The 26531-nt window shown below is 41.1% G+C and overlaps 1 protein-coding gene across 2 annotated transcripts; it reads left to right on the forward strand.

Moving 5' to 3' along the window:
• Nucleotides 1-1099: 1099 nt before the first annotated feature.
• On the forward strand, nucleotides 1100-23186 carry LOC128710115 (tubulin beta-3 chain). Of its 2 annotated transcripts, none has more exons than XM_053805156.1 (4): nucleotides 1100-1156; nucleotides 21179-21287; nucleotides 21927-22171; nucleotides 22233-23186. In XM_053805156.1, the coding sequence occupies exons 1-4, from the start codon at nucleotides 1100-1102 to the stop codon at nucleotides 23184-23186; spliced, it is 1365 nt and encodes a 454-aa protein (XP_053661131.1). The 2 variants fall into 2 exon arrangements, with proteins under 2 accessions (XP_053661131.1, XP_053661132.1); XM_053805157.1 differs by having other exon boundaries at nucleotides 21930-22171.
• The last annotated feature ends 3345 nt before the right edge of the window (nucleotides 23187-26531 follow it).

The following is a 26531-nucleotide window of genomic DNA, read 5'->3' on the forward strand; positions in this document are numbered from 1 at the left end:
ATTTTGTTATTATCGTGTACTTATTTATTTATTCAGTTCCTTTATTGCATAAAAAAATATAACTTTCTAATAGAGGAATTTAAAAGATGTTTTGACGAAAACATAAAAGCTACGAATCAAACAAATTAAAATTTATTTGCACCAGCAAAATTAAATTGCAAATTCTTTGATTGACTCATATACCTAAAGTGTACAGGAAAGTTTGCCGAAAGTTTAATGTTTGATTTAATAAACGAATTCACAGATTATGTGATGATCTTGCTATTCTTAGAACATATTATTAATCATGAAACATTAATCCCTTCAATCGACGTTAATAAACCAAATTTTTCCCCTGTAACGTTCCACACAAGCGGATCAGACCATACAGGAGCTTCCTTCTTCGCGGTTATATTGCTTCCAATGGGTGGATACCCATAAATGTAGCGGCTAGCATTTTCCTTGATGATCACACTCACACTAGTCCGCTCCCGATCGCGTGTCGTTCGAACTTTACCAGCATTTGTCGGCAGTCGAACGATGATAAAATTTCCCTTCAATTCCCACATTCCGACCAGTTGCGTTGTGCACGTTGCATCGAACGGGTTGTCAGGTTCGCCGATGAAAAGCGTATTCTGTGGCGCTTGGGGAGTGAAAAGCGAAACGAGCAAACTCTCAAATAACGTACCACTTCCGGCTTTGCATCCACTGAAATCGCCCGTCACTGTACGATCGCTTTCGTGAGCCCAACGTTCGGCACAAAGCGACCATCGTGTACTGTTCGGTCCAGCACGCGCTTATCTTACGCATTCGTACGCTCGGTCGGAGGTTCGATCGTCAGTCACTGTAGGACTGGTGGTTCAGTTAACGTTGAACATAGCTCGTGGTCGGATCGTGCCAGCAGCGCTCCAACTCTGCAACTATCCCAAAACTCTATTCGGGACTCGTGAACAATTCTGTGCACGTGTGCGCTTTACCTATCGTGCCGAGTATCATTTGCCACAGTGTTTCACCCAACGGTAACGCAAGTGATCGTGGTCGTTCCTTAAAGTGCGTTAAGTGCGAGTTGTAATTGTTGCTTAAAACCGTTTGTGTGCAAGGAAGAAAACACTCCGTCAACATGAGAGAAATTGTGCATCTTCAGGCCGGTCAGTGCGGTAACCAGATTGGAGCCAAGGTAGGTTGTGCAGGAAGTTCTGAAGAAGCATTCAAGAGTTGAGAAGGACTTCTGAAGAAGACTGTGTGTGACGGTCACATCTAGTGAAAAAAAAATTGAATTTACTGAGACGGTTGTCTTAGTTCTATTACTGAGGGTCCACGATGCATGGTCACGTGTTCGCTGAAGAAGAGTGGGAAATGTTTAGTAAATTATCAAAACTATGGAATGCTTTCTACATGAAGATTCCAATTAGTTTCTAAGAACGTATATCAGTGCCACGTCCATGCGTGCCCCGCTTGCATCCAGATAAACGTGTTCGGAACTTCTAGTGTTATTTTCTCCCTTTCTCTTTATTACAGTGATAACAATTCATACTTGTGTTTTGCATTGGACTATTAAATTCCAATTGCGCTATCTTCGGGTCGGTTTGTGTTTGGAGGTTGTACGAGATTGGTCTACGGAGCAACCGGAAAGTCGGACAAGTTTTCTTTCTGTTTTATTTTTTGTATTTCGCCTCCGAAACGCTCCGAGCATGTACTGCAGTGATTGCGGGTGTGCAAGATCGTACGATCTGCGGGTTTCCTTTGTTCCCGACATTCACGGTGCTTGCTGTGGCAACATCCGGTGCTGACCTCGGGGCTGGACGAAGTAATCAGCGTGTCTGAGTGTTTGGCGATTTTTTTTCTTCTCATGCCCACCAGAAGCAGCGACGTCATTCCGCACACACAAACACACCCTCCGGGCAGTGTTGGATGAGGTGGTCTAGTTCTTCTACCTAGGCGCAACGCCCGATTGGCGTACCCATTCTAATTAACGGCATTTGTTCAGCATGACTGACTGGTTGGCCGGTAGCCTGTTGAGTAAGGCTACGTTTTCGAGCGCTTCTTTTTCGGACGCGGGAATAAAATCGCATGGAAGCCGTTCCGCGTGCAGAGATTTGCGAATCAGCGAGCCAAGAACGAGTGTAGAGCCGAAACGAAGATTTTCTGCAGTGTAACGACCTCTCGCGGTGGGGTCTTCCAGTTGATATCTTGTTGGTTGGTGTTCGTTCCCAGTTCGCACTATTGCTGCCCGCTCCCGGGCAAACGGTTAGCTTTATCTGCCGCATGCGAATTGGTCTTCTTTGTGTCTTGTACAATGCCATTCCATGGGAGGTTTGGTAGTGAAATATGTTTATCTTAAGATTATGCGAGAACCCGAGTAACCCCTCCCAGGAAGTACTGGAGCAAAGCAAAGAACCATATCGTCACAGCAATACTGTAATAAATGACGGTGCAGTCTGCCCACCAGCTGTTGGAACTGTCTGGTTTCTGATTACACGGGTAGACGTGTCTCGAGAATAAGCGAAAAATTCATCTCAGCATCTATTGCAAACGATGTTTGACAATGAATCATCGCAAAATAAACATCGCAGTATCTCGAACATGTTGAGCGTTGTTGAGCGTTTTCAAGGAATACAATTGCTCTTTCCTTGAGTAATACATTCTTAAGAATTAATTGTCAATGAGTAACGTTGCCTGGGAATCCGAGCGAATCATACCTTTATTGCAAAAAGAATCTTATCAACTGCGATGCACTAACCACACCAGAGCATTTGCTGTGTGTGAGTAATGTTTCGAGTAAGTCAGAAATCCTAATTCTTATTCCTCACGAACATTGAAGAGTCCCGCTCGGATTGATAACGTTATCCGATACCTAGAGCTTAAAGTATTGTAACAACATGGTCGCGCTCTTGACGTGCTTAAAAGCAAAGCAATAAGCACCGTACAGATAATATCGAAATAGGGAAGCAGATCACGCAACTGAAAATATTAACAGCAATGAAAAACAAAAATCCAATGTAAAAAATTCCTAGCCCAAAATGATAACATGACCTCCTGTAACACATGCGTGCTGAGACACACAAAATGATAAAACTATATGGGAAGGTTTTCCAAAAAAATCTTCCCACTGTTTTTTTTTTGTTAGTGTTTTTTTTTGTTTTTGTTTATATGTGTGAAAATGTTCGACTCAGGTGTGAATTTCCCAGAAGAGCACATTAGGCAAAAAAAAAACTCACTCAAACCAGTTCAACCTTGACCCTACTGCTATTTTGAAGCGTCAGTTTTTTGTTTTGTGTGTCTGGATAGTTTTTAATGCTTGCGTTGCGTGATTTTGTTTTTCAGCTTACACACCCCATAGATAACGTGAAAGCGTAGTTTATGCACACAAAAAATCTCAAACATGAAGCAAAAACTCCTTTCACTAAAACATGATAAAACTTCGCGTGATCGTGATCTGATTGTGAGACAGCATAGGTTGTGCATATAGATCACACAGCAAACTTTGAACGGCTGGATGGGTGATGTCGCTCAACGAGGTCAGGTGCACTTGCCCTCTGCCTTGATTAGTTGGGAGTCAAAACAACATTAATTAATCCTCCACACGGTACAGAGCAATAGATTTTGGTAGGCAGCGAGTTGACTTCACTTTCCGCGTGAAAGTTTTATGATTATGAAGCCCTTAATATGCCCTTACCTGCCTTTCGAATAGGTGGTTGCTTTCAACCTGCGCCGATGACCCAGGTTACGACCCTTAAATGGGGTACTTTCACTCGAGACGAAAATCGAAAGAAACATTCAAACAGGGCCAAGGGTTATCGATGAATGATTCGGCATTAGCAGAATTAGCCACTGTGGAAGAGATGTGCATTACCAGCACTTTAGAGGTTCACTCGCGGCTCGGCTCGATACGGCTGGAGACAAATCGCGATGGAATTTTAATGTGTTCCGTAATGAATGTGGTTGGGTATTAACACCGTGCGGCCGCTGCCTGTATATGGCAGCTTTTGGTGCCTTCGGGCAGTGGCAGAGCTCGTTCTGATTACATAAATAGTGTGTCACATCGACAACTGGAGCCTGTCGCTCCAAAAAGCACATAAAATGCAATAGACTTCTCCTTAGCCGGGCTTCTGATGCGAATAGTCGGGAAAAACATTCTTTCCCTAAATATGGTATCTATTGCTGATGAAGTCGAGGTCAAGGTTAATTACCGGTTTAAAACGTTATGTGTAGAATTACGATAAAATGCTTTTTCATAAAACCAAGATCGTTTTTTCCAGTAGGATGTGAAACGATTTATTTTCATGACAAGTACGTTCATGACGTCCACAAAAACCACAAAACACTTGATGCGATTTTCTTGCAGCTTACGTTTGCAGCAGCATTCGTTTACTCGTAAAGGAGAGATGAACTGACGAAGTTGTATCGCTTTGATGTCTATAAAAGAGTATTGGAATGTCTCTAAGTTGTGATTGAATTTCAACCTGAAGCTGAAAGATACGCCGGTGGATATCCAGAGTGAGCAATTAGTGATCGTTTAACGTGCGTCAGTGAATGTGTGAGTTTAATCGTTATCTAATCGCCCATCTTCTACTTATATTTTAGTGTTAAGCTTTCATAGATTAATTAAAAGATATCTCTCACGAAACGTAAACGGTTCAGCGAATAACATATTGTCGGGATTAGAGAAAGGGCAAGAACCTTCATTAGATAACGGTTTTACCAGCACTAAACGAGCACGTTTTTGGGATTTATGGTAACTTAAAAGACTAGGGAAGTCAAGTTTGCCAAGTGAAACGTTTTATGGCGCCTTCTACTTGCACGGTTCGTTCGGTTTCGTTCGTCATCGTCGGTTCATCGTTTTCGTTTCATGTTCTTCCACTTTTTTATTGAAACCATAAATGCATACCTTACAGAGTGTAAGAGAAGGTGTAGCGTCTGGCAAGTAGCTGAAGAATCATTAAACCATGGTACCACGGCTTTCTGCTATTCGCAATGTTGGTCTTACACGCCCGCCTAGTTGGACTCTCCGTGCTTTGGAAAAATTAAATCAAACTCATCTGCGCACGGTTCAGCGCACGATGATTCTTCGGTTTGGACCGAGACGAATCGCGGTTATGAGTTATTGGCGTTATGGTTGAGGTTAAAGTCAGGTGCGCCGGTATGCTCCCTAATGGTGAACTGCATCATAGCTCAGATCGCAAACTCCATTAGTCTATTAGAACAAATTGGTAAGCTCGGAATCGGCCCTTTGATCGGTGAAATCATGGATGCTTGAAGAAATCTAAGAATTGATCCATGATCGAAGTAGAGTAAGGGATCGTTTAGGTTCGGGATTTCTATTACAATACTAACTGCTCTTAACCTTAGAGATGGAATGCTAAAAAAAATTGCAATTAAGCGTTGAGAATTCAACAACGTGCTGCGGTGGTTCACCAAGATCTACGAACTTGGTTACTAGCAATACGATCGCCTAGAACGCATTGATGCATGGCATAGAGATCGTTGTACTCCACACTACCGCTGATGACTGTTCACACAATCACCGATTAGGTGATGTATTAGAAGTCTTATCGCTTTCAAACCCTACACGGTCAAGCGTCTGACGCCTAACATTGAATGATGGGCTCTGTCTGTGTCAACAATGCAACTATCACAGCCGGATACATAGAGAGGCAGCTGATTGAACGAATTTGTTTAACGCAACGTTTAACGTTTACCTCAAAGCTAAATGTTATCTGCATGTATGGAAGAATGATAAGAATCGTTTGGTTTACGCATCGCGGTTATGTGATATTAATCTAGATATTTTAGGATTATCTATTCATATTATATTTTGATGGATATTATCTCATCCGTGTATCTTTTCTTTCGTGAATTATTAGATTTTCATGATTTTTTTTTTTGTCAAACCAATGACCTCCTTTAATAAATTATCCAAAGCTCCATAATATTAAACTTAGTAGACCCGATCTTCTAAGACACTATTCCCAAGAAGCCATAAACACGTTTTTGAAGTGTTGATAATGAACAAAATTAAAGTTGGTAATAGTTCGCACCATGAAAGAATAATTATCATACTCATCGCAAAAGCCACAGCGGTGTACACAGTGTAGAATTCTAACCTGCACTCGTACTACGATAGAATTTCCTGCTGGTGATCACTTCTGCATGACTAGACGGCTGCTCGTGAGTTTAATCTAGCGATCCAGTTTCAGTTTGCTTTATCCTAGCTCTTGTTTCGTTCTCGTAGACAAAACGACCAACTCCGTTTTAAGAAAACGTTCCGTTTAGAGAAAAGTTAATTACCGATGTTAATTACTTGTATTAACATTGGTAATTAACTTTTCTCTGTGAAGAGCTACCGGCTTATTCGACTTGAAACTGTGTGGTCCAGCTACCTACACATCCCGAGATATGGTTTGATTACTGGTACAGAACAAATTCGGAGCCCTTCGAAGTCCATGGTGTTATTTTTGGAAAGGAATAACCCGGAAAACTTAACGCAACGCATAATGAAATGTGGCACTGCACTTTTTGGACACTCAAGAGCGCTCGGAGATCTTCAGACTTTAAATCTGCTGGGGATTCGTTAATCGGTGTTTCATGTGGGTAATGTTGGCGTCTGTCTGACCGCGGTCATTTTGTGGCAACTAATATGATTCATATCCGATGCATTCAAAATTTTTCTCTCTCATGATAAAAAAAAGGAAATTGACCGCAACCTAAAAAACTGAAAAAAGATATTAACAACTCCCGCTTGGTTTTTTGAATGATGACGTTAATGGATTGACACTTTTGAGCGCTACTGAGAAAAGAGTCTAATAAAAACAATCGAACATAGACCATTGAACCATACATTTTTTTACATGAAATTGTTTCACTGCAGGTCAATCTTTCAAATAACAATCAGAAAAAGTATAATCAGTGTTCAATATAATGTTACGAATGTATCTTTCATAGCTGTTGAAACGGAAGTTTGATGATTGGTTGTTAGTTTACAACGTATTCCTTTTGTCATTCTGCATGTATAACACGCAAATGATTAAAATAGTTTTCGGATTGTTGTAGATGAAGCAATAACTTCAGACACCCATACTTAAGTTGTCTCATTTAATGAAATACCACAAAATCACGACATTCGATTCTCTTTGCAATACGTGTCACTAGATGTGCGTGCTGCGAATAAATTTTCGAGACATGCCAACAAGTAAGAGTGCACAAACAAACGAGGTGTGATCTGGTTTGAATGAATACAGAAGAAGTGTCAAAGCAATAATATACTTCACGGGGTCAATGTCATGCGAGTTCGGAAAAGGCTGGTTTTTGACAATCATACCATAAAAAAAACTATAAACATTTCGTTCGTCAGTAGCTGAACAACAATGGAGTTACGCATTATTATCCATGTCAGATTGTGTGCGGAAAGTGGTTTCATGGAGAATTAGTTATGCTACTGTCGTGCTATGAAAACAGCCCGCATAAGTACCAGCATTTTCTGATTACCTTTGCACCATGGCGGACTGTTCGTACAGATTTGAGTGAATTCAGTTTTGAACAATAGACATACGTCCAGGAATTAGTAACGGTCAGTGCCATGTAGAAAAACGCATGTTATTGGGTGCTTGTTATGATGCTCATTGATTTTACTATAAGCATTTGCAAGCAAGCAAGCAAGTACAAATTTTGATGCAATCACTGAAAGATGTTACAGAATTCGTTTTTAGTGAATTAGCTGCCGTGACTAATACATAGCGGAAGCTCACGGAATGCGTGTGGTGTTATAAATAAATCATAAGACAAGAAAGGAATAGCTCTAAACATGCCATATCCCTACCAGTGTCTCACCAAATTGTAAAAGTATTTGAAGTACTCTTCTTATGCATGCAACTAGCTGTTATGTACAGTGCCTGGTTCGTTTAATAGTGTGACAAGAACGGGTTGTTCCTGACATCATCTACTGTGGTCCAAATGCATGAAGTGTGAGCAGAATCTCTTACTCTGCAAAGCCTTCCACGTAGGCTGGTCTTTCAACTTTGGGAACTATATATAGAAACCAAGTGTCAAGTCGCAGCACTGAAATTAGCCGCACGTACTTCGAGAAATGTCGTCGTTACTCCAAGAAATCCTCGTTACCACATGTTCCACAGAGTGCCTGCAAATTCTCGGACTGGCATTTATGTGACACTGCTTTAGAATAACGAACCTCAGTTTTTGATACTTTGAAGACTATAAATATCTGCACCTCACGCTCACTGGACATGTTGCAGTGTGTGTTGCCACGCGACGATAAAGTTGCAGCCATGATTAAAATGGAGCTAATTGCTTGAAAGGGACGAACTGTGTCCCGTCGCAGCTGAACTGACTCACCGCAGCGATAGGATCGCAAGGCGACGATGTTCCGGTTGTCTGTTGGCGGCATCTGAGACCCACGTTAGACGACGTTAATTTAATTTGATACAATTAATTAAACTTTCCCCTCGGTGGTGCGTTCTGCAATTGGCAGTCAAACAACAAGAAGTAGCAAAGATGCGACATTCAAGGTACTTTTGTTGCTCCAACAAACGACGTTCGAGATGGCTCTTATCGCTATGGTTTGTTTGGATGGCGAAAGCGCTAGATCCAATTGAAGTCAATGCTTATTGAGGTCAAGCAGAAGATTGATGTTAACGTTGGGAGTGATCGAGTGATAATCGGGATCGTGTTCCTATTGCATAGATTCTGCTTAACAAAAGATGAATTAAAAAAATTAAGTTACATTCTAATGATCATAACCGTTACGCTTCGTTTATGAATGAAACAAAAACAGAACAAGAAACACCTTCATGAGCGATATTACTCACCAAACAGCTTTGTAATACTTTAGCACGGTTTCTTGCTTATGCTTGCTCGCGAAATAAGGAAAAAAAAGTTTATTTCGAAAGTAAAGAAAACACAAAATAACTGCAAATAGCAACAAAAACTGAGCAGTTTTTTTTTGCTTATCGGAATTGCAGTCAAAAAGCCTGCACAGTTGTTTGTTGGCCATACAAATATTTGAACAGGTTCGCCGCACATGTCGAGAAGCCCAAAAAGACCGATAAGAGTTATACGACGGCAAACGTGGTTATGATTGCATGATTTTTTTTTATTCTCAATGTCTGGTTTCTTGAAGTAGCGTTCTACAGATAAGACTCCAGAAGACGTGGCAGTAATTTATTTTAAATTTAAATAATGATAACTAATGTTTCATTTTTCTGTCTCTATTTACAGGTAAGCTAACAGTTTGGGATTTTTGGTAGTGCTCGTTAGAAATTAGTATCATTCACGCTGAACCATTTTCCAAGCCAAGATTGACGTTGCTTTACGAAAAAGGTATGCTCCAAGCAAATGAGTTTGTTGCGGATACTTTAAGAAGTGTTAATAATTAGAGTCTTCAAAATAACTCCTAGTTATTGTTACAAAACAACAGACTTAATTGTAAAACCTCTTCTGTAACGACAATTTATTGCGCTTACGCCAGTCTACCAATTAGGTTATGGTGTTCATTAACAATGTCATCAAACAAGAGTGTCGTCGGATACTCTTTGGCAAGTATTTCCCATCCCAAATTCCACACTGCACTTTTCCGCTGACAAACCACACTAACTAGCCATGCCTTTGGATCCCAAACGTCTTCTCAACATATTTCACTTGGCATTGCATTAATCCAGCTTAGCGTGTGCTAATGCCAACGAATCACACAGTGCTTGACGAGATCGTGTCGTTACTCTTTCTAGGGACACTTGTGGTTAGTGTTACAAAAAAAAGGCAAATAGTAGTAAACCAAAGCAATCTTAAAATGGATCATCCAACGTGAACCACACAGTCATGGAGCGTGACAAACGAGTCCTCACAATGCTCTGCCATCGTACACACAACAGCAAAAGGCAGCAGGAATCGACTCATTTGAAGAAGAAGCCGGCTGATCGTGGTGATGAAAATGCAAAAAATTTATCTACCAGCATTAATCAGCACACCCGGTAGTGGGGATGGATCCAAGAGGAACGAATCGTCGGCATTTCCTTTTCAAATCAAAACGGCTCTGTTTGTTGAAGCATTTAGGAGGAGAAAGGAAGAGCATGAAACTAGACGTTGGTATCCGGCTAGTTCGAGGGTTAAGCATGACTGATTAAGATTTCTGCAATACCTGACCACGGGCATCCATCGCGCTGTTGATGAATGGAGCCGAACCAATTTTGCTTTCATCTTTACCTTTCATTTCCATTCTCATCTCATTCCACCTGATACGAGCCACCGATCCAGCACCTGTCATATCGACTCAACACGAACGTCACTTGCGATTGATCTGTGCATGATCTGTTTGGTGGATCGCTCTGCTGACAGCTTACTTTCCACTTTTTTTGGGAGTGCGAATGCAAATTTTTATCTAGCGATCTTAAGGTCACTGAACAGAGGACAACGGTTCGGAGCACAGGAATACGATGGAGAGCCACGATTCAACGCACTTGCATGATAGAAATCGTTTGTTTGTGAAAGCGAAAGGCTAATAGTGTACCGGATCGACCGGATGCGTTGCATATGTAGCGAAGAAAGGTTATTTCCGGTGGCTGAGGTTTCTCACGGAATCGTAGAAATAATGGCAGTGGAGCTTGCATTCGGTAATTGTTGGTTACTTGTATCTCCACTTAAATAGTAGTCACACAACACATAGAGAAGATTTACCTTGCAATTTCGAGCGAAAAAGTCACAAATTTAGGGAAACAAGAAACAATGTGTAAAATGTGTTAAAAACAAACCCGATTGATCTTGCTGGTAGCGATCGCAAATGTGGGCAAATGCAAAATCGAAAACCAATCAACCATACGGTAACCCAAAACTGTAGCCTCACATCGTTACAGTACAAATAGAAACAGAGCAAAACAAAACAATCCACCAAGGAGAAAACGAGCACAACCAGTCTGCCCGTTGTGCTGTGCGAATACTTTGGAAACGAAAGAAGCTGATCATGTAGAAATTGATTCCGCGGCAGTCTTTGCAGTCAGATTGTCTTCTGACTCACCAGTTTCGCACACTGGTAAGAAATCTGCAAAACTTCATTTTCCGACGATTTTCAATCACGTTTTGACCGATGGATTGAAGTGGTAGTTAATTGTCGTTTCGTGATTACGTTGCCCGGTACAGTACCGCATCCGATTATTCCAACTCGAAGCAATACTTCGAGTGGGAAATTGGAAAATCAGAAAAACGGGGCCACTTGTTGTTGTGACAGGCGGAAGGCATCCGGTTTAGACCGAAGGCAGGTTGCAAATTGGAAAGTTAGTTTATGGCATTGTTCTGCAGTTACTTCGATTGATAAATTGGGGAATGTTTCAACTGTTTAAGACAGACGGCCAAGAGGAAGCGTTTTGAACTTCCACCGTATTAGTATTTTTTTGCCAATTGAAGGGTTTTTCGTACTACAAAGACGGTGATCGGGAAAGGAAAACCAATAATCATTCTCTTTTTGATCGAAACGAAACGAAACGAATTATTGTCTGTGTGGTTGGATGACGATATGAATTAAACAAGTTGTGAAATACTCATTTTCTTCAATGTTTCCTACCACACTATCATTATCGTCCATAGTGCTGTTATTGGGATAACTACTCTTCCGGCGATGCTCGTAGACGCAAACTCGAAACAATGCAACCTAACATTGTTTTTTTTTTTATTTCACAGTGGATGATGTTTTGGAAAAGTTTTGCACAAATTAATTGATTCGCGTGTATTAACATAAGGTACCGTTTTTCGGGAGCACTAGTTACCACTGGGTTAATGTTTCCAATCAGTTTAACTTAGTTACACGTAATCCAATCATTGTGACGGGAAAAATATTCCGAAGAGAAAGTGGAAGCCACCATAAGCCACCTTGTGTGGCTTTATGAGAAGCTGAGAGATTGAGAGCTTTACGGTTGAAGGCAATCAAATCCAAAATAAATTGATGTTGAAGCACATCTTTAAGACATTTTAAAAGAGTATTTGGGTTGGTCCTTAATAAACATAAACATTTACGTATGTGACTTGTAGCTACTATTGTTCAAATGCGATCTGTTTCGATAACCTTGCTATTATTCCCTCAGCTTTTATTTTATTGTAAACAAACATTTGATTCTAACACATTCTTAAATATTTAAACAAAATTTATAAAAATTCATTTATACCAGCATGAATTACACACTGATATATAATCCTTTATATAAACTGCACCTCACATCTTTATTTCACGTGTGCAATACTAGAAGGAGTTAGGGGGAAAAATGGGAAACACTCGAAAGCAGGTCAATCGGCAGCAAATAAAAATTTGCACGATATTGCTGTCGTCTATCATATTTTTTCACTAGCTACGACCGAGACCTTGATTCACAAAGGTGATGTATCTATAGCTGAAAGTGACCTGCTTCTGCCAGCAAACAGAATGCAAAGCCAATCGCAAATGTAAACGAAATGGCAAAGAAATCGTCCTGCGAAAATCATTTGTGCGTTTCTGCATTACGATCTTGGAATTATTTGCAAAATGGGATCCATGACCAGGTCAGCACATTTAGTCTGCAGCCAATGTCTTCAATAAATGAGGCTTAATTTTGGAAAAGTTTTAAATCGCATTGGAATTTAGAAGTTGTGCACAAGATACACGAATTAGACATTTTGACACAATGGGCCATGTTTTTTTTTGGCAAACGCCCCGTGACAAAGCCCGATACACTGTTGGTGTAACAAAGTAGCATTAGCGTTGTCTCGTTTCTCGTGAGAGATTCGATTCGAAGATCGCATTTTCCTTTGATCATCTTCTTCCTTACGATTCCGATCCGATCGTCACCGCTACGGTGGATAAGCATAATAAGCTTTTCCATCGAGCGTATCGAACGTGTGGAAATAAAACCTACATGATTAACGCAAACATGCGAACATGAAACCGATTTTCACCACCCGTCTCTTCTTGCGGTGTGCCTTTTCCTCCACCGCGACTGCAAGGTGGTAGAAAATCCATTAATTACTGAACTAATTGTTCAGGCGGGTGTGGTGCGGTGTAATCACCGCGTCGAATTTGGGTTACACCATTACACCGTGCACCGTAATTATGAGGGGTCCACGAGGTCTTCGGGCCACCGACACAACTAACGGAAGAAAATACAGAGCGAATACAAGTGAAGGTGGTAACACCTCCACCGTGGGCTGGCGGAATGGAATTTTGATCGATTTGATTGATTTGGTGGCAAATCCAAGACGCTAGCAGGCGTGAATATAAAAAAGTCAGGTTTGGGTATTGGGTATGCCTGTAAGCATCTGTGCGACACATGGAGCGAGCGTGATTGAGGTTAATTTCCAGGTGAGCCATATGATACCACGCTGTAAACGATGATCTTATCAGACAGAGCCGGCTATGAGATCTTTTCCCATGAATTTCTGCTTTCTTGGAGCAATTAAGTTTTAATTTAGTTTACAAATTCGAGCTAGCAGTTTCTTATGTCGGGTTTTCGCAGTGGCCCTATGGAAAAGATAACCAGAAAAAAGTTATACAATAAAACATACCAAGAAACGGTATGGAATAAAACGAGCACGAGCGTGATTCAAAATCACCATTTTGTCTACACATGGGTACTCCACTAAAATTGTATATTAATTAAGAGAAGGGTACTTCCAATTCACTCGGAGCACTTTCTACCGGTGTCCAATATCACCCCATCAGTCGATGAAAGGCTCAGATTACAGCGATAATTATGATATTGTCTCTTAAAATGCCACAACAATTTGCATTTTAGTTTCGATACGCCTTTAACTTTTTTTCGGGGCAATATTTATGAGGTGTGAATTATCTTACATAAAATGTTCATTTTCATCGACAGCAAGAGGTAAAGTGTTTTAGAAAGATGTTTTTTTTCTCTTCTGCACAGTGATTGAGATTTAAAACGAAGTTTAAATTAATCCATTTGGAAATAAGAAGTCGACGATTGTGATTTAAATGTGAGCTTGCAGTTGTAATACTGAATAACAGCATTGAACCTTTGATGGTCAACATTTCTCTACAGAGAGTAGGAACCTATATCTCAACGGGAAAGTTGATTTCGTTTTATTTTATATTCACCGCAACGACTGAATTGTCGTACTATCTCTTTTCGTAAAAAAAAGTGAAATAATTAATGTATCTAACGGATCCGGCACTCGACAATCAATTTTATCTCGTGATTTAACAAGCCGGATGTAGAGAAATGTAAAGAAACGTTAAAACAAATTAGAAATGAAACTGAATTAATGACATTGTACCGATTTTCAAAACTGTTCCAAGTTTATGAACGTTTCACTTCCTATGCTTGCCGTGAATCGTCTAAAGGAACATACCCTCATGCGTTTCGGGTATGGAAGAAAATTTCGTGAGCGACAAATAATTTGAACTGTTAGATTCTGGTGCGATGTCACAACTGACAGAGAAGCATTACGCGATACGATCTGTCGTTAGACGCTGTCGGCATGAAGTCAACTTTTCACAACACCGTCATTCCAAGATTGTAGCTTCTTGAGACCTAAAACACCGAACTGATGCTTGTGCGGACCGCTAGTTCTTTAGCCGTTAAACTGATTTAAATTGCACTCATTACACTAATTGCAGCTGATGTCTTGGTGTTGCCACAGGGTGTGCGCTCCAACTCTGTCCCTGGTGCAAGATCCTACGGGATGTTGCGATCTCGTGGGGTTCGCTGCTGAGTGTGAGCAGAAAACATGTTCATATTTTCATGCCCAGCCAGACAAAAACGGTTGCAAGCTGACGCGGTTATAAGCCTCCCTGTTGGCCTGGTTCGTGGTGGGATCCGTATCGGTTGGAACGATAGAAAGTGGAGGTTATTAAGACACCTGCTTCTTCTTGTTTCTTATGAGACCACAAAACACAGTGAAACATCATCCATCCAAACAGAACCCCCCAAGATTGATGTTCCGTATCCAGTTCGTACTACGGATCTGGAGATCGTTTATGTAGGCTTATGAATATGTTTTATTGTCATCTTTTGGTACACGAACGAACGGTCATCGTACGGGTTTGGTGCCGAAACGCTATACCACTGTATATGATTAGTCGTTTTCAGCGCAATTTTCGCGGCTTCTGACGATTAAGCAGCTCCAATTTTGGCAACAGTGGTTTTTTATTCGTTTTTTCCCCGAGTCAATCGCTTTCAGGCCAGCATATTATGGGGCTTATGGCCGGATGGTGGTAATTGCAGTTTAACGATGTCCATTTCGTCCGATCAGCTGTATTTCCTTTTATGTGTACGTGTGCGTTGTGTTGTTGAATATTTGTTCATACCACAGAGTATCACTTGTCTTGCATTTTGATGGCTTCATAAAGGGAAGATGAACGGCAATGTATGACAATAAACGTGAATATACCAGATATCTTGTCTGCTAGTATATCGCTATCTTCAGGTGAAGGTTTTCTGACAGTGATGAAAGAATTACTTGAATTATTCCAACAAAACTATTAATACTTGACACAATTTCTGTGGCTCATTCAACGAATTGTTTTTAAATTTGATGACTAATCTCTTCCCATTGGACCATCCAGCTGCTGCTGGGACATTTGTATTAATCATACCGAAACGACATATATTAATGGTCGTGGTTTAACTAATTGTGTGCCATTGCACACACGCTGTCCGCGGTTGTACCGGCAGCTACTACACATGAACAATAATAATTGTTACCGAGCGATTTGCTCGCGCTTGTAGCATTCTTCAATCGAGTTCGTTTAGTTCGGTCGCCTGGCGACACAGGATTTTGCGACGGCGTTAAATTCTTGCGCGAAATCGGAATTCAAGCGATTCTCAGTCACTTCATTCATGATGGTTTTATGAGGACGATGGGATGTGGAAGAGGCGGAACGATATGTGTGAGAAAGGCACTTAAACGCCAGACAATAATAACGTCTACGTTTGGTACGATAGGCGACGATGGAGACATTCACATCCAGACGTATCGCATATCCACGGTACACTTCAACTCCGCCGGCTGAAAAAAGAAAAAAAAGCAACACAATGAACCAGATCACCATATAACTGTGAAAGAGAACCAGCGAAAGTGCAAACGTTCTCAAAAATGTTCTAACGAATGGCGCCATAAGAGAAGCTGGAACCTTCATTTCCATTATGTCTGAGAATGAGTGTTACTTTGCTCTCATAAATCCGACACTCGTGATGTAAAACTTTTGACGTCTTATGCACCGGATGGAAAAGGATATTGCACTGTTTCTGTTTCAAAATAAAAACAAGAGTCTACTAAACTAAGACCTGAACATTCACAACAGGCGAAGACCTATCGTCAGTGCAACATTGTAACAGTTTTATGGGTTCACTTTGTTGCTGACCCTGATGTAAAGTTTGCAGTCATCCGATCGGTTTCGGTCATACACCCTCTTGTATGTATATTCCGAACATGTGACTTCTGTAAACGATGCTCCTTTGGGCAGTGAGAATGAAATTGCATTTTCATTTTATCGTCCGGTTCAGCAGAGTAAATGTGCAGCTGTTGTTGGTGTAATGCAAAAAATGGTCAGAAATTGGATCAAATGAATTTATGGTAGGAATATGACCTTCCAGACGAGTATCGTTCAGCAACCGTAAAGGAAAACAATTAATTTCTCGTATTTGCTAGACAAAACGTCTCGGTAGGACAAAAAATTTTGTAAATAGATCCATGAGACCGGTGAGTATACCAGTCACGATCTATCTGGTATGTGCCAGATGGATCTAAATATGCTATTGTACAAAATTGATCTCTCATTTACATCACATAAATCATTTTCATCGAGCTGATAAATCTTTTCTACATAGTCATAAATGTTTCACATAATTCATTTCTAAGAATTTTCACCCATTACTGTCGGACGGTAAAGAATAGATCGAACCATAAATGCACTGACTAAACATCGTTAGTCTTGCACCGACATTTAACGAGTCAGCTTCTTTGATATTTCCGCGTTGCGGTACGTCTGCCTCGTAATAACTTGCTCGCTTATCGCATCGATCATTTCGAGTATGGAGCATCATTGGCGATGCGTCGCTTCGCGTTGCTTTCGACAAGCGCACACGATGCACGCACGCTCGTCGTTGCAGGCCATAAATTATGCTGTGGTCTAAAAATACTAATAAGCTGCAGCTACGCCGCCTGCATACATGATGCCAGAATGGCGTTCTTCATCATGTCGGCAAGACGTACCCAATGCACCACCAGGGAGAAGACATTTCAGGTGAGGCATTTCGATGCGGGAGAACTTTTTGGAAGAGAAGAATTACGCACTCTTCGCACGCTGAAGACAGGATAAATTTTGGGAAGGCAGGGACACAGTGTTCGACTGTGAACTGACAGCTTTGTCTCTTGCAGCGGATGGTATGCTGAAAATAGGCGAAACCAAACTTAAACTCACTGTCATAGAGATGTTGTGAAGATGTGAAAGATAAGTCGGCGATGCTCCCACAGCATCACTGAAGCGGTCGTGGCTCTGGACGATGACCCGGTGTCGTGCGACTGATCGAAGGTGAACGTACCCGATGTGCGGTGGGTTAAGAAATCATCGAAATATTCCGTCCACACGACGGTCTGTCGTGCCAGAACAAGCGCACTTACCACGGAAATGGCATTCCAAAAAAACTAGATATAAATAGTTTGCACGAAAGTCTAGCGTGAGACCTTTCGTGGACCTTTGATTAGAATCTTATGTACACCGCCAAAACTTCTCATGTCCACTGATGGGGCTGATCAACAACTACCAACGTGAACAACGAAGCATAGAAATTGGTTACCAACTCTCACCGACAACTCAACGGAACGGTGGAGATTCTATGCCGGAAATGTCTGAATTGTAGCCCGCCCGTTCTGAGCGAACCAGTGAGTCTTTTGAGAGCTTCGGACGACTTAATTGCTAGGTACAATAAACAAATATTACTCGCTACCTTCATGACATCACGATGTGAATTTCGTTGTCGGGAAAGAGAACGGCATGGCCAATAGAATCTAAACTGTTCCGCTTCTATCAAGCGACCTGAGCAGAACAAAAACCTATCATTAGACGTATCACTGTATGTTTCACCCAGACACTATGTTTGTAATAGAGTAAGGTGTCCCTATGCATCGCAAAAAAACCGTCACAAAATCGATAATGTTCCTCTTTGTGAAAGAATGTACCATGCTTAATGCTAAAGCTAATCAAGTAGAGGTATTCTAATAGCCAAGGGGAATGAATCGTGTACAGAAGATTGTTTGTAAATGTGCACGTATCCAGTCAAGAGTCATCGAGGAAAGTTCGAGCAGAGTGTGCCTATTGTTTTTATGTAAATTACATATTTGACACAGTTCCAACAGTGCTTTACCGGGAGTACTTCACGGATCAATAAACACAACTTAACCTTCTTCGTCATCGGAAGTGACAGTTATGTGGCGATTGAATGTGACATGGTTTTGCAGTCCCTCTTCGACTTTTCGGAATGAATAACAGGAACAATCCAACCAAATCAAGAATAAACTGAATTCCAGCATTGGTTGCCTCGTTTTTGAAAACTTTTCCGCACGAAACGGTCGAGGTCGTGCGTCATAAAAATGGGACGTCAATCTGGTAGAGCCACCCTTCATCATACGCAGGAACGTTTTGTGGTCGTCGTTACAGCGATTTCGGGAAGCGGAACGGTATTTTCGGGTTTCAGTTATGCTGCACAGCTTGGAACGATCATACATGGAACTGTAAATTATTTTGTCACGCTTTGTTAGGCCACAGATTTGATCGTCTTACTATTGCTGCCTTTCGGTCGGTTAATAAGAGATTCGAAGCGAACGTGGTTTAGAGGAAAATTTTCTAGCACATTGTGTGACATTCCGAATGCAAGAAGGCGTGGAGATGCCATTGGTGTTGTTTCGGAATGGTATTATGAACGAAAGGTTCCATACACATAGATTTTATAGTTTTTCGATGCGGATCAGCGAGTCGAAAGCGCTTAGAATGAAGTACTGTCCCAGATATGCACACAGTAACTTGAGTTTTATTAGATCGCATATTGTTGGTGGTTCAAACACATTAAGAGGGCGTAATTACTCAATACTCTCTGAGTATAGCATTATTAGCAGCTTTATCGTTCATTATTAGTAACAATCGACAAATTTTCTAATTTGTGATTAAAAAGTTAGGAAAACATAATGATTCACTGTAATGAAATTACAGATTACTATAACCTCTCTTAGTACAACAATGCCTTTTATTTGAGCACGAATAGAGAGGAACCCTTCCTACATTTCTAATCATGGTCATGATTAGGCTGTGCCCGAGATCAAGTGTTTAACAGGAAACGCCTAATGAATTCAGCATGGGAATGTAGCATTCGCTTTTTATCAGAAGCTCCCATATTGGAGGGTGTCAGCGCGAAGCATGAAATGACATCGTTCCTCTAACCAAAACAATCGACCCAAGCAAGAGTTATCTTCTGACACCTAAGAAGTGGCTCGAATGTCATGCCGTATATGCATGTAGCTAAAGGAGAAAGGGTTGTGAAGATTTTTTTAAACTTGTGTGTTGACTTCAAGTAAAAAAGTAATCTTTTCTGGAAGATTTATTTTTGGATACACAAACAACACTGCACACACCTCATGTGTCCCGACGTGGATCTAGTACACGTTTCCGGGGGGAAACAACTTTTACTAAGACCGGATTTTGGTAGGAGAGTGTTAGATTTATGGTGCGGTTTCGCAAACGACATGCTGGCACTTCCGCATCATTTGGTTCGCCTAGGATGAAATTACAATTTCGGCGCTTGTATACTGTATATCACATTCCATGCGACATACATCGATTGTGCAATCTGTACAAAACTTTAGCGTTTAATCTTAATGGGACAGTCAAAATGGACGACCGGTTCGAAGGTGACCGGTGAGAGGAAACGTCAAACAGCACCCAACTCTTGCGATGAAGTTTCTCTAAGTCCGGAAAAGCCCCATCACGCATTAAGAGAGACGGGTAGAATCGGATTTCCTTTCGGGTTGTTTCTCCCCCCATTCCATCTAATTGACGATCGCTGTCAACGTTGGGCGATGACAAAACGCATGCTGCAGTCGTTCGGTGCAGTCGTTTGGTGTAAACCCTGATTTATTTATAACTTGGCTAGCGATGTTACCAGAGTGCGATCCCGCACAATCCAACGAGATCCATTTTATTTTTAAAGCCCCCACTTAATGGTTTCAAGTTGGAGGTGTTGCGTGTACGGTTGGCAGCGAAAGGAAGCCACAAATGAGCCACAGAAGTACCGAAAGAAATCGTTAAATCTAATTTTTATTTTTATGAAAATGTTAACAAGCGCCTGGATGCAGCTCAGAGAGAATCGCTGACATTGGAGTTCTGTTTCGTTTGTAAGCAGGTTTTTGGTATGGCACCATCTCTTAGTGTGGGATGGGATACCGATTATGGCTTACGTGGATTAGATGAATTGCTGCCGAACCCACCATGGTGGCCTCAAGTGTTTGTTTGAATGGGTTGCCGATCGTAAATATTTCCCATAAGGAAACTGCATCGGCGACCTTCTGCTTCAGCCGTAAGAGGGAAGCTGTGAATAGAGTTTTCCCTTCATACTGGATGAATAATGGTCAATATTTCTTCACTGTCACTGCGGTTAGATTGAAATGATTTCGAGCATATGGGGGGTGGTTAAGTTAAGTTCTGTTTCGAATAGGGCTGGGATATTAAAATCTACACCCTTACTATTGGGATTTCTATTGCTTTATTCAGTAGGTTATGTTTTAACGATTGTTGGGTGTAGTGTTTCTTAAAAACCAATTTGTGGTCGGCAAGGAGACAGGAATGACATAATTCTAACGTAATTTTCTCGGAAGAAAGTTTAGATGTACTGTGTAAGAATCGACATAGCTCATGTGGTTTGATTTGCAACGCTTTAATGAGTTAAGTTCGGATTAGATTTAGTGTTGGGTTTCACATTGGTGGGTTTATTACAGTTTCGAAACGATGGGGAACAATTATATGGAATATGATGTCATCTGCTTTGCCTCGATCATCGTTTATTAATACTCGTTATGAGTCAATTTCCAGCCTTGGTTCTCAGCCCTCTTTCAATGTAAAGAAACTCTAGAAGTTCAACTAGCTTTTCAAAAAAGCGCATGAAATTTGATATTAAGTAAAACATGTTTATAATTATTCTTTCATTATAATTTTTCTTTCCAGTTCTGGGAGATCATCTCCGAGGAGCACGGAATCGATGCTACTGGTGTTTACAATGGAGAGTCCGATCTACAGCTGGAGCGTGTGAGCGTGTATTACAACGAAGCCTCGGGTAAGCAAACGAGGCTCAATAATAGAGCTAACTCCATAGAATCAGCACAACCTACCGTCAGGTGATCATTACCAAACCACTGTAAATTCTAGTATCATGAAAATGACGTAAAGTTTCTTGCTCATGGCTAGTGTTCTAGTTTCCATTTCTTGCTCTTCAGTTGTTTGAAACTTTTGTCCGTTATTCTCGATAATGATCAAGTCAGTCACCGCTAGTACCGACAGTCCGTTCTGTTTGCTAGAGGTTCTGGCGGCTACGTACAGCGAACGAACCTATCGATGCATCACGATAGTGGTACTTGCAAACATTTCGCTTTGATGTTAGCTGACCAACAACCAACGAACGGAACGATCATCTTTTCGCTGTTATTAATTGTTTCCGGTCCGGTCCGATTGCTGTTTGAAACAATAATAATTAGAATGCGATGCGATGCGAGGCTGCATAGAATGGTGAAGGAACGTGCTCGGAATTCCATCGATTAGCGGTTCCGTTTGTGCATCGGAAGTGGTAGTAGGTGTGAGTCACCTGTTCGTACAGAAGGAAGTTTGTGCTGATTCATGGTAGCCTGGACGTGGGAGTCAGAAGCAACATATCTTATAATTCGCCACGTGCGTTCTGGGTTTTATTGGCTCTTTCCAGCAGTTTCGCGGGCGTCCGGTGGCAAGTATGTGCCCCGTGCGATCTTGCTCGATTTGGAACCGGGTACAATGGAGGCGGTTCGTTCCGGATCGTACGGAAAGCTGTTCCGTCCGGATAACTTCGTCTTTGGACAATCCGGTGCAGGTAACAATTGGGCGAAAGGTCACTATACCGAGGGGGCTGAGCTGGTTGATGCTGTGTTGGATGTGGTGCGCAAGGAATGCGAAAACTGTGACTGTCTGCAGGTGAGTAGGACAGATGCGAACTAGTGTTGTTTGTTATACTAATATAAATGTTCCATTGTAGGGATTCCAATTGACCCACTCGCTTGGAGGTGGTACTGGTTCGGGAATGGGTACGTTGCTCATCTCGAAAATCCGTGAGGAATATCCTGATCGTATTATGAACACCTACTCGGTTGTACCGTCACCGAAAGTGTCGGACACGGTGGTTGAACCTTACAACGCCACTCTCTCGATCCATCAGCTGGTGGAAAATACGGACGAGACATACTGTATCGACAATGAAGCTCTGTACGATATTTGCTTCCGCACCCTGAAGGTACCTAACCCTAGCTACGGTGACTTGAATCACCTTGTTTCGCTGACGATGTCTGGCGTCACTACCTGCCTACGATTCCCGGGTCAGCTGAATGCGGATCTGCGCAAGCTGGCCGTCAACATGGTCCCTTTCCCGCGTCTTCACTTCTTCATGCCTGGCTTCGCTCCGCTCACATCTCGTGGCTCGCAACAGTACCGAGCACTGACTGTGCCGGAGCTGACGCAACAGATGTTCGATGCTAAGAACATGATGGCGGCTTGTGATCCGCGACATGGCCGCTACCTGACGGTAGCTGCCGTATTCCGTGGCCGCATGTCCATGAAGGAGGTGGATGAGCAGATGCTTGCGGTTCAGAACAAGAATAGTAGCTACTTCGTAGAGTGGATCCCAAACAACGTCAAGACCGCCGTCTGTGATATTCCACCGAAAGGTCTGAAGATGTCCTCCACCTTCATCGGTAACACGACCGCCATCCAGGAGCTGTTCAAACGTATCTCCGAACAGTTTTCCGCTATGTTCCGTCGCAAGGCGTTCTTGCATTGGTACACCGGCGAAGGCATGGACGAGATGGAATTCACCGAGGCGGAGAGCAACATGAACGACTTGGTGTCGGAATACCAGCAGTACCAGGAGGCGACCGCGGATGATGAATTCGAGCAGGAAGACTGCCAGGATGAGATGGAAGGTGAATGCGTTTGAAAACCCCGGGCATAAGAAGACAACAGTCCGTGGCCAGTATCAACTTCCTGGCTTTGGCATTTTTATTATTTATTAAATTTTTTCGTAGCTAGGCAAACGATTTTATATTCCGAATACCGGAGACTGCGTGTGTGTAAAGAAGCATTAAAATAACATTAACTAAAAAAAACTCAAGATGAAAAAAATGAAGCCAGAAAAAAATATCATAAGGATCAACTCGATTAATCGTTCGAACATCCTAGCTAGATTCCTGCATACATACGAATTCATAACGAACACCAACCACTCAATATCATCTTGGATCTCAAGACAGAAACTATTTCTGAGAGGAGATATGTTGTAGATTCTTAAGCAAAAACAAGCATTAAGAGCTATCTGATTTTTTTCTGAGGACGGAAGTTTTGTCTCCCGTTGTATGAGTGCTCCAGCAAAGTTTCTCGACGCCGGAGAAATTATTTGCCGCGAGTTCCAAACGACTAGTGACGCATAGGATTGCAGATGAAGATGACGGCGATGGCAAAATGTTTCTTTTCAATCATTAAAAAATCATGAGTGTTTCTAATCCAAGACAGGTTACTTTTTGAACGTGTGAGATCGAGATACAACGAGAGCTCATGTGGTTTAACATTAGGGGATGTTGACGAAAGTATGGCATTATCTGGAAATTCTGTAACGTATTGATTAACTACCAGTAGCACCGTTACGCACCGACACATGATAGTTGCTTTTTGTGTTAAATATATTCGGCCTGCATCGGGTTTCCAGTTTAACCCAAAGACGAGATTGTAATGTGCTGCGGCAATTGTAACCTTACCGTCATATCGTTGATCGGTGACAGTCAATCAAAATATATCCTCATTATTTATACCATGTATGTTTATGAAATTTTGTTCGACTTAACTACTTTAAAATCGTGCAAAAAATATTCGAAAGAAAAAGAAAAAATGATAAATAAAAACACCTAAAATGCCACAACGCAACAAACACCAAAGGTTCATGTAGTACACCTCTGAAAAGTGTTCTGATGGCCTTAAATAAAGGTCATAAATTCTATGTTATGGATTATTACAGTTTTTATTTCTTCCGATAATTCGCTGGTAGATTTCCTTTTTTGAAGAAACCAAAATATCACATTCAAATCAATAATATTCGTGGCAACCGGCCACCCGGGTAGCCCAGGCGTTTTTATTCGCTGATAACTTACGAATACTAATCGTAGCTATTCAAAATTTGTAATATATATGAAATTCACTGTGCTTTTCCAATAAGTACATGTGAGGTATTATTTAAAAATTGTTTAATCACTGTTTTCCGATTATTTTTTTCAATACCCCACTTCCTGCAACAGGGCTACGGTTTGGTAAGGTTTTTCCTCCTTGCAAATCCCTTACCCCGTGCTTACCCGGTTGTATTGGTTGTTGGTGTATGGTGGTTGTCGGTTGATTGTCGTATGGGGTGTTGTTATCGTACTATTGTTGCTGTCTGTCCTATTGTTTTATGGTGATGGTCTAACTCCGGTGCTATTATTGTAGATGTTGTTGTGGTTGTGGAACTATTGCTTGTGGTGTGACTGATGTGCGATTGCGTCGCTCTGCACTGGAACAACCTCCTGAGTTAGACATTGACCGAGCTTTGACGGAATTGAAACAAAACAGACATCAAATAGTTTAAACAGACTACAAGCATACACGTAGAAGACTGTCCCCCTTTATGCGATTTAAGTCCTGTCCTCGAAGGTGGCTGATGGCTCATTAGCTTAATGTGGTACTACATAAAACATTTATCGGCAAAGACAACACAACATATAACAAATAATAGAAAAGGAAGGGATACAAGGGATGTCAATCAAAGGAGTAGACCGTTGTCCCTGGCGTAGCGAAAGATAAGCCTCATGAACTCCATGTCCCTGCAAGCCAATACATCTCGAATCAGTGTATTTGGGATTCTACCGCTGGATTCGACTGCTCTTTCTACACGAATTCCAAGCAGTACCATAGAAGATGGTACTCCACATCATGGAATCCGACCCCAGAAACACACAATTTTGTCTCTGCCACTGACATTGAAACGCTGTAAATGTACATCCAATGCGTAATGATTCGACGTGAGTCGGGACATCATACGAATGGACGCACGATCTAAAGGGAAACCCACCGAACCAAGGAACACGAAAGGACCCAGAATAGCGATAGTCTTTTCTTTATAATTGTTTGAACATTGAGCCAAGCAATTCATTGCAATTGTTACTACAAAATAATTAGTTTATTATTCTCTCGATGAAAAATTCAGAAAAAAATGTCATAGGTTTATTCACCTTTTCATAGATAAAAACTTGGTATATATAAAAATGGTATAGTAAATATTTACAATTAATGAGGCCTGTTTTTTGACATTTAAAAAAGCTAGAGCTTCAATAGAAACCAAAGATCATCAAAACGGCTGAAAGTTGCAGCAGAACCAAAATTGATTTAGGAACATAAATAGTTTACTTATTTTTTGTTCCAATGTATCATCCGAATCGGATAAACCATTAAAAGTTATTCGACTTTGATGTTATGGGCTACCCGCGTAGCCCGGTTGGTAGGAATATGTGTTTTTGGTTGCAGTGACAGAGTTAACTAAAATATTTAAAATGTTCCGTCTAACATAATTGCCGCTAATTGCTAATGCGTTACTGCTACTAGCGTCACCTAGCGGATAAAATTGGTTCAATCACAATTACGGAAAAGCTAGAATGTGCGAAGTAAAACAAAGAAGAGTTGAAGTTGAAAATGGTAGAAGAAAGTTTAATTTCAGCGATGTAATGCAAAATGCATACATTTAGGAGTAAAATTTATTTTTGCTATTTGTAATGATAGAAACAAAGTTTTGAAATTGATGTGACAACTGGACAGTCCTATTCATGTCGCAAGCTGGAAGTAGACATGTACAAATAACATACATACAGTAAAATATAGATTTTACTAAGGAAGAAAAAAGGCACCATTCTAAACGAAAAATTTGATTGTTGTAACTTTGATTTTCTATGACATTTAATTTATATTCCGAAAAGAAATACAGAAATCTATTCCTTTTAAGGTAACAAGGTAACGCGTTCCAATAATGTATGAATATATTAATAGATTAATAGAACAATCAATAGGGCAAATTTTGAAACAAATGATACTAATAAAAATAACAATTATTAAAGATAATAGAACAAACTATGCTTGAGTCCTATGTTAAATAAGTCTACAGGAAAAATGCTGTGAAGCCATGACGGGCGAACACACGTCAACGGTCACCCCAAAACCAAAATGTAACTCTTTCGTGGATTAGGCTTGTTGACCTCAAAGTTAATGGATT

Source organism: Anopheles marshallii, chromosome 2 (genome assembly GCF_943734725.1).
Source record: "Anopheles marshallii chromosome 2, idAnoMarsDA_429_01, whole genome shotgun sequence".
In the NCBI taxonomy this organism is placed as follows: Eukaryota; Metazoa; Arthropoda; class Insecta; order Diptera; family Culicidae; genus Anopheles; species Anopheles marshallii.

What these genes read in the sequence shown, in the direction of transcription:
- LOC128710115 (XM_053805156.1), top strand. Translation starts at nt 1,100, where the DNA reads ATGAGAGAAATTGTGCATCTTCAGGCCGGTCAGTGCGGTAACCAGATT. An exon ending in GTAACCAGATTGGAGCCAAG is followed by an intron (nt 1,157 to 21,178) that starts GTAGGTTGTGCA and finishes TTTTCTTTCCAG; the next exon opens with TTCTGGGAGATCATCTCCGA. An exon ending in GTATTACAACGAAGCCTCGG is followed by an intron (nt 21,288 to 21,926) that starts GTAAGCAAACGA and finishes GGCTCTTTCCAG; the next exon opens with CAGTTTCGCGGGCGTCCGGT.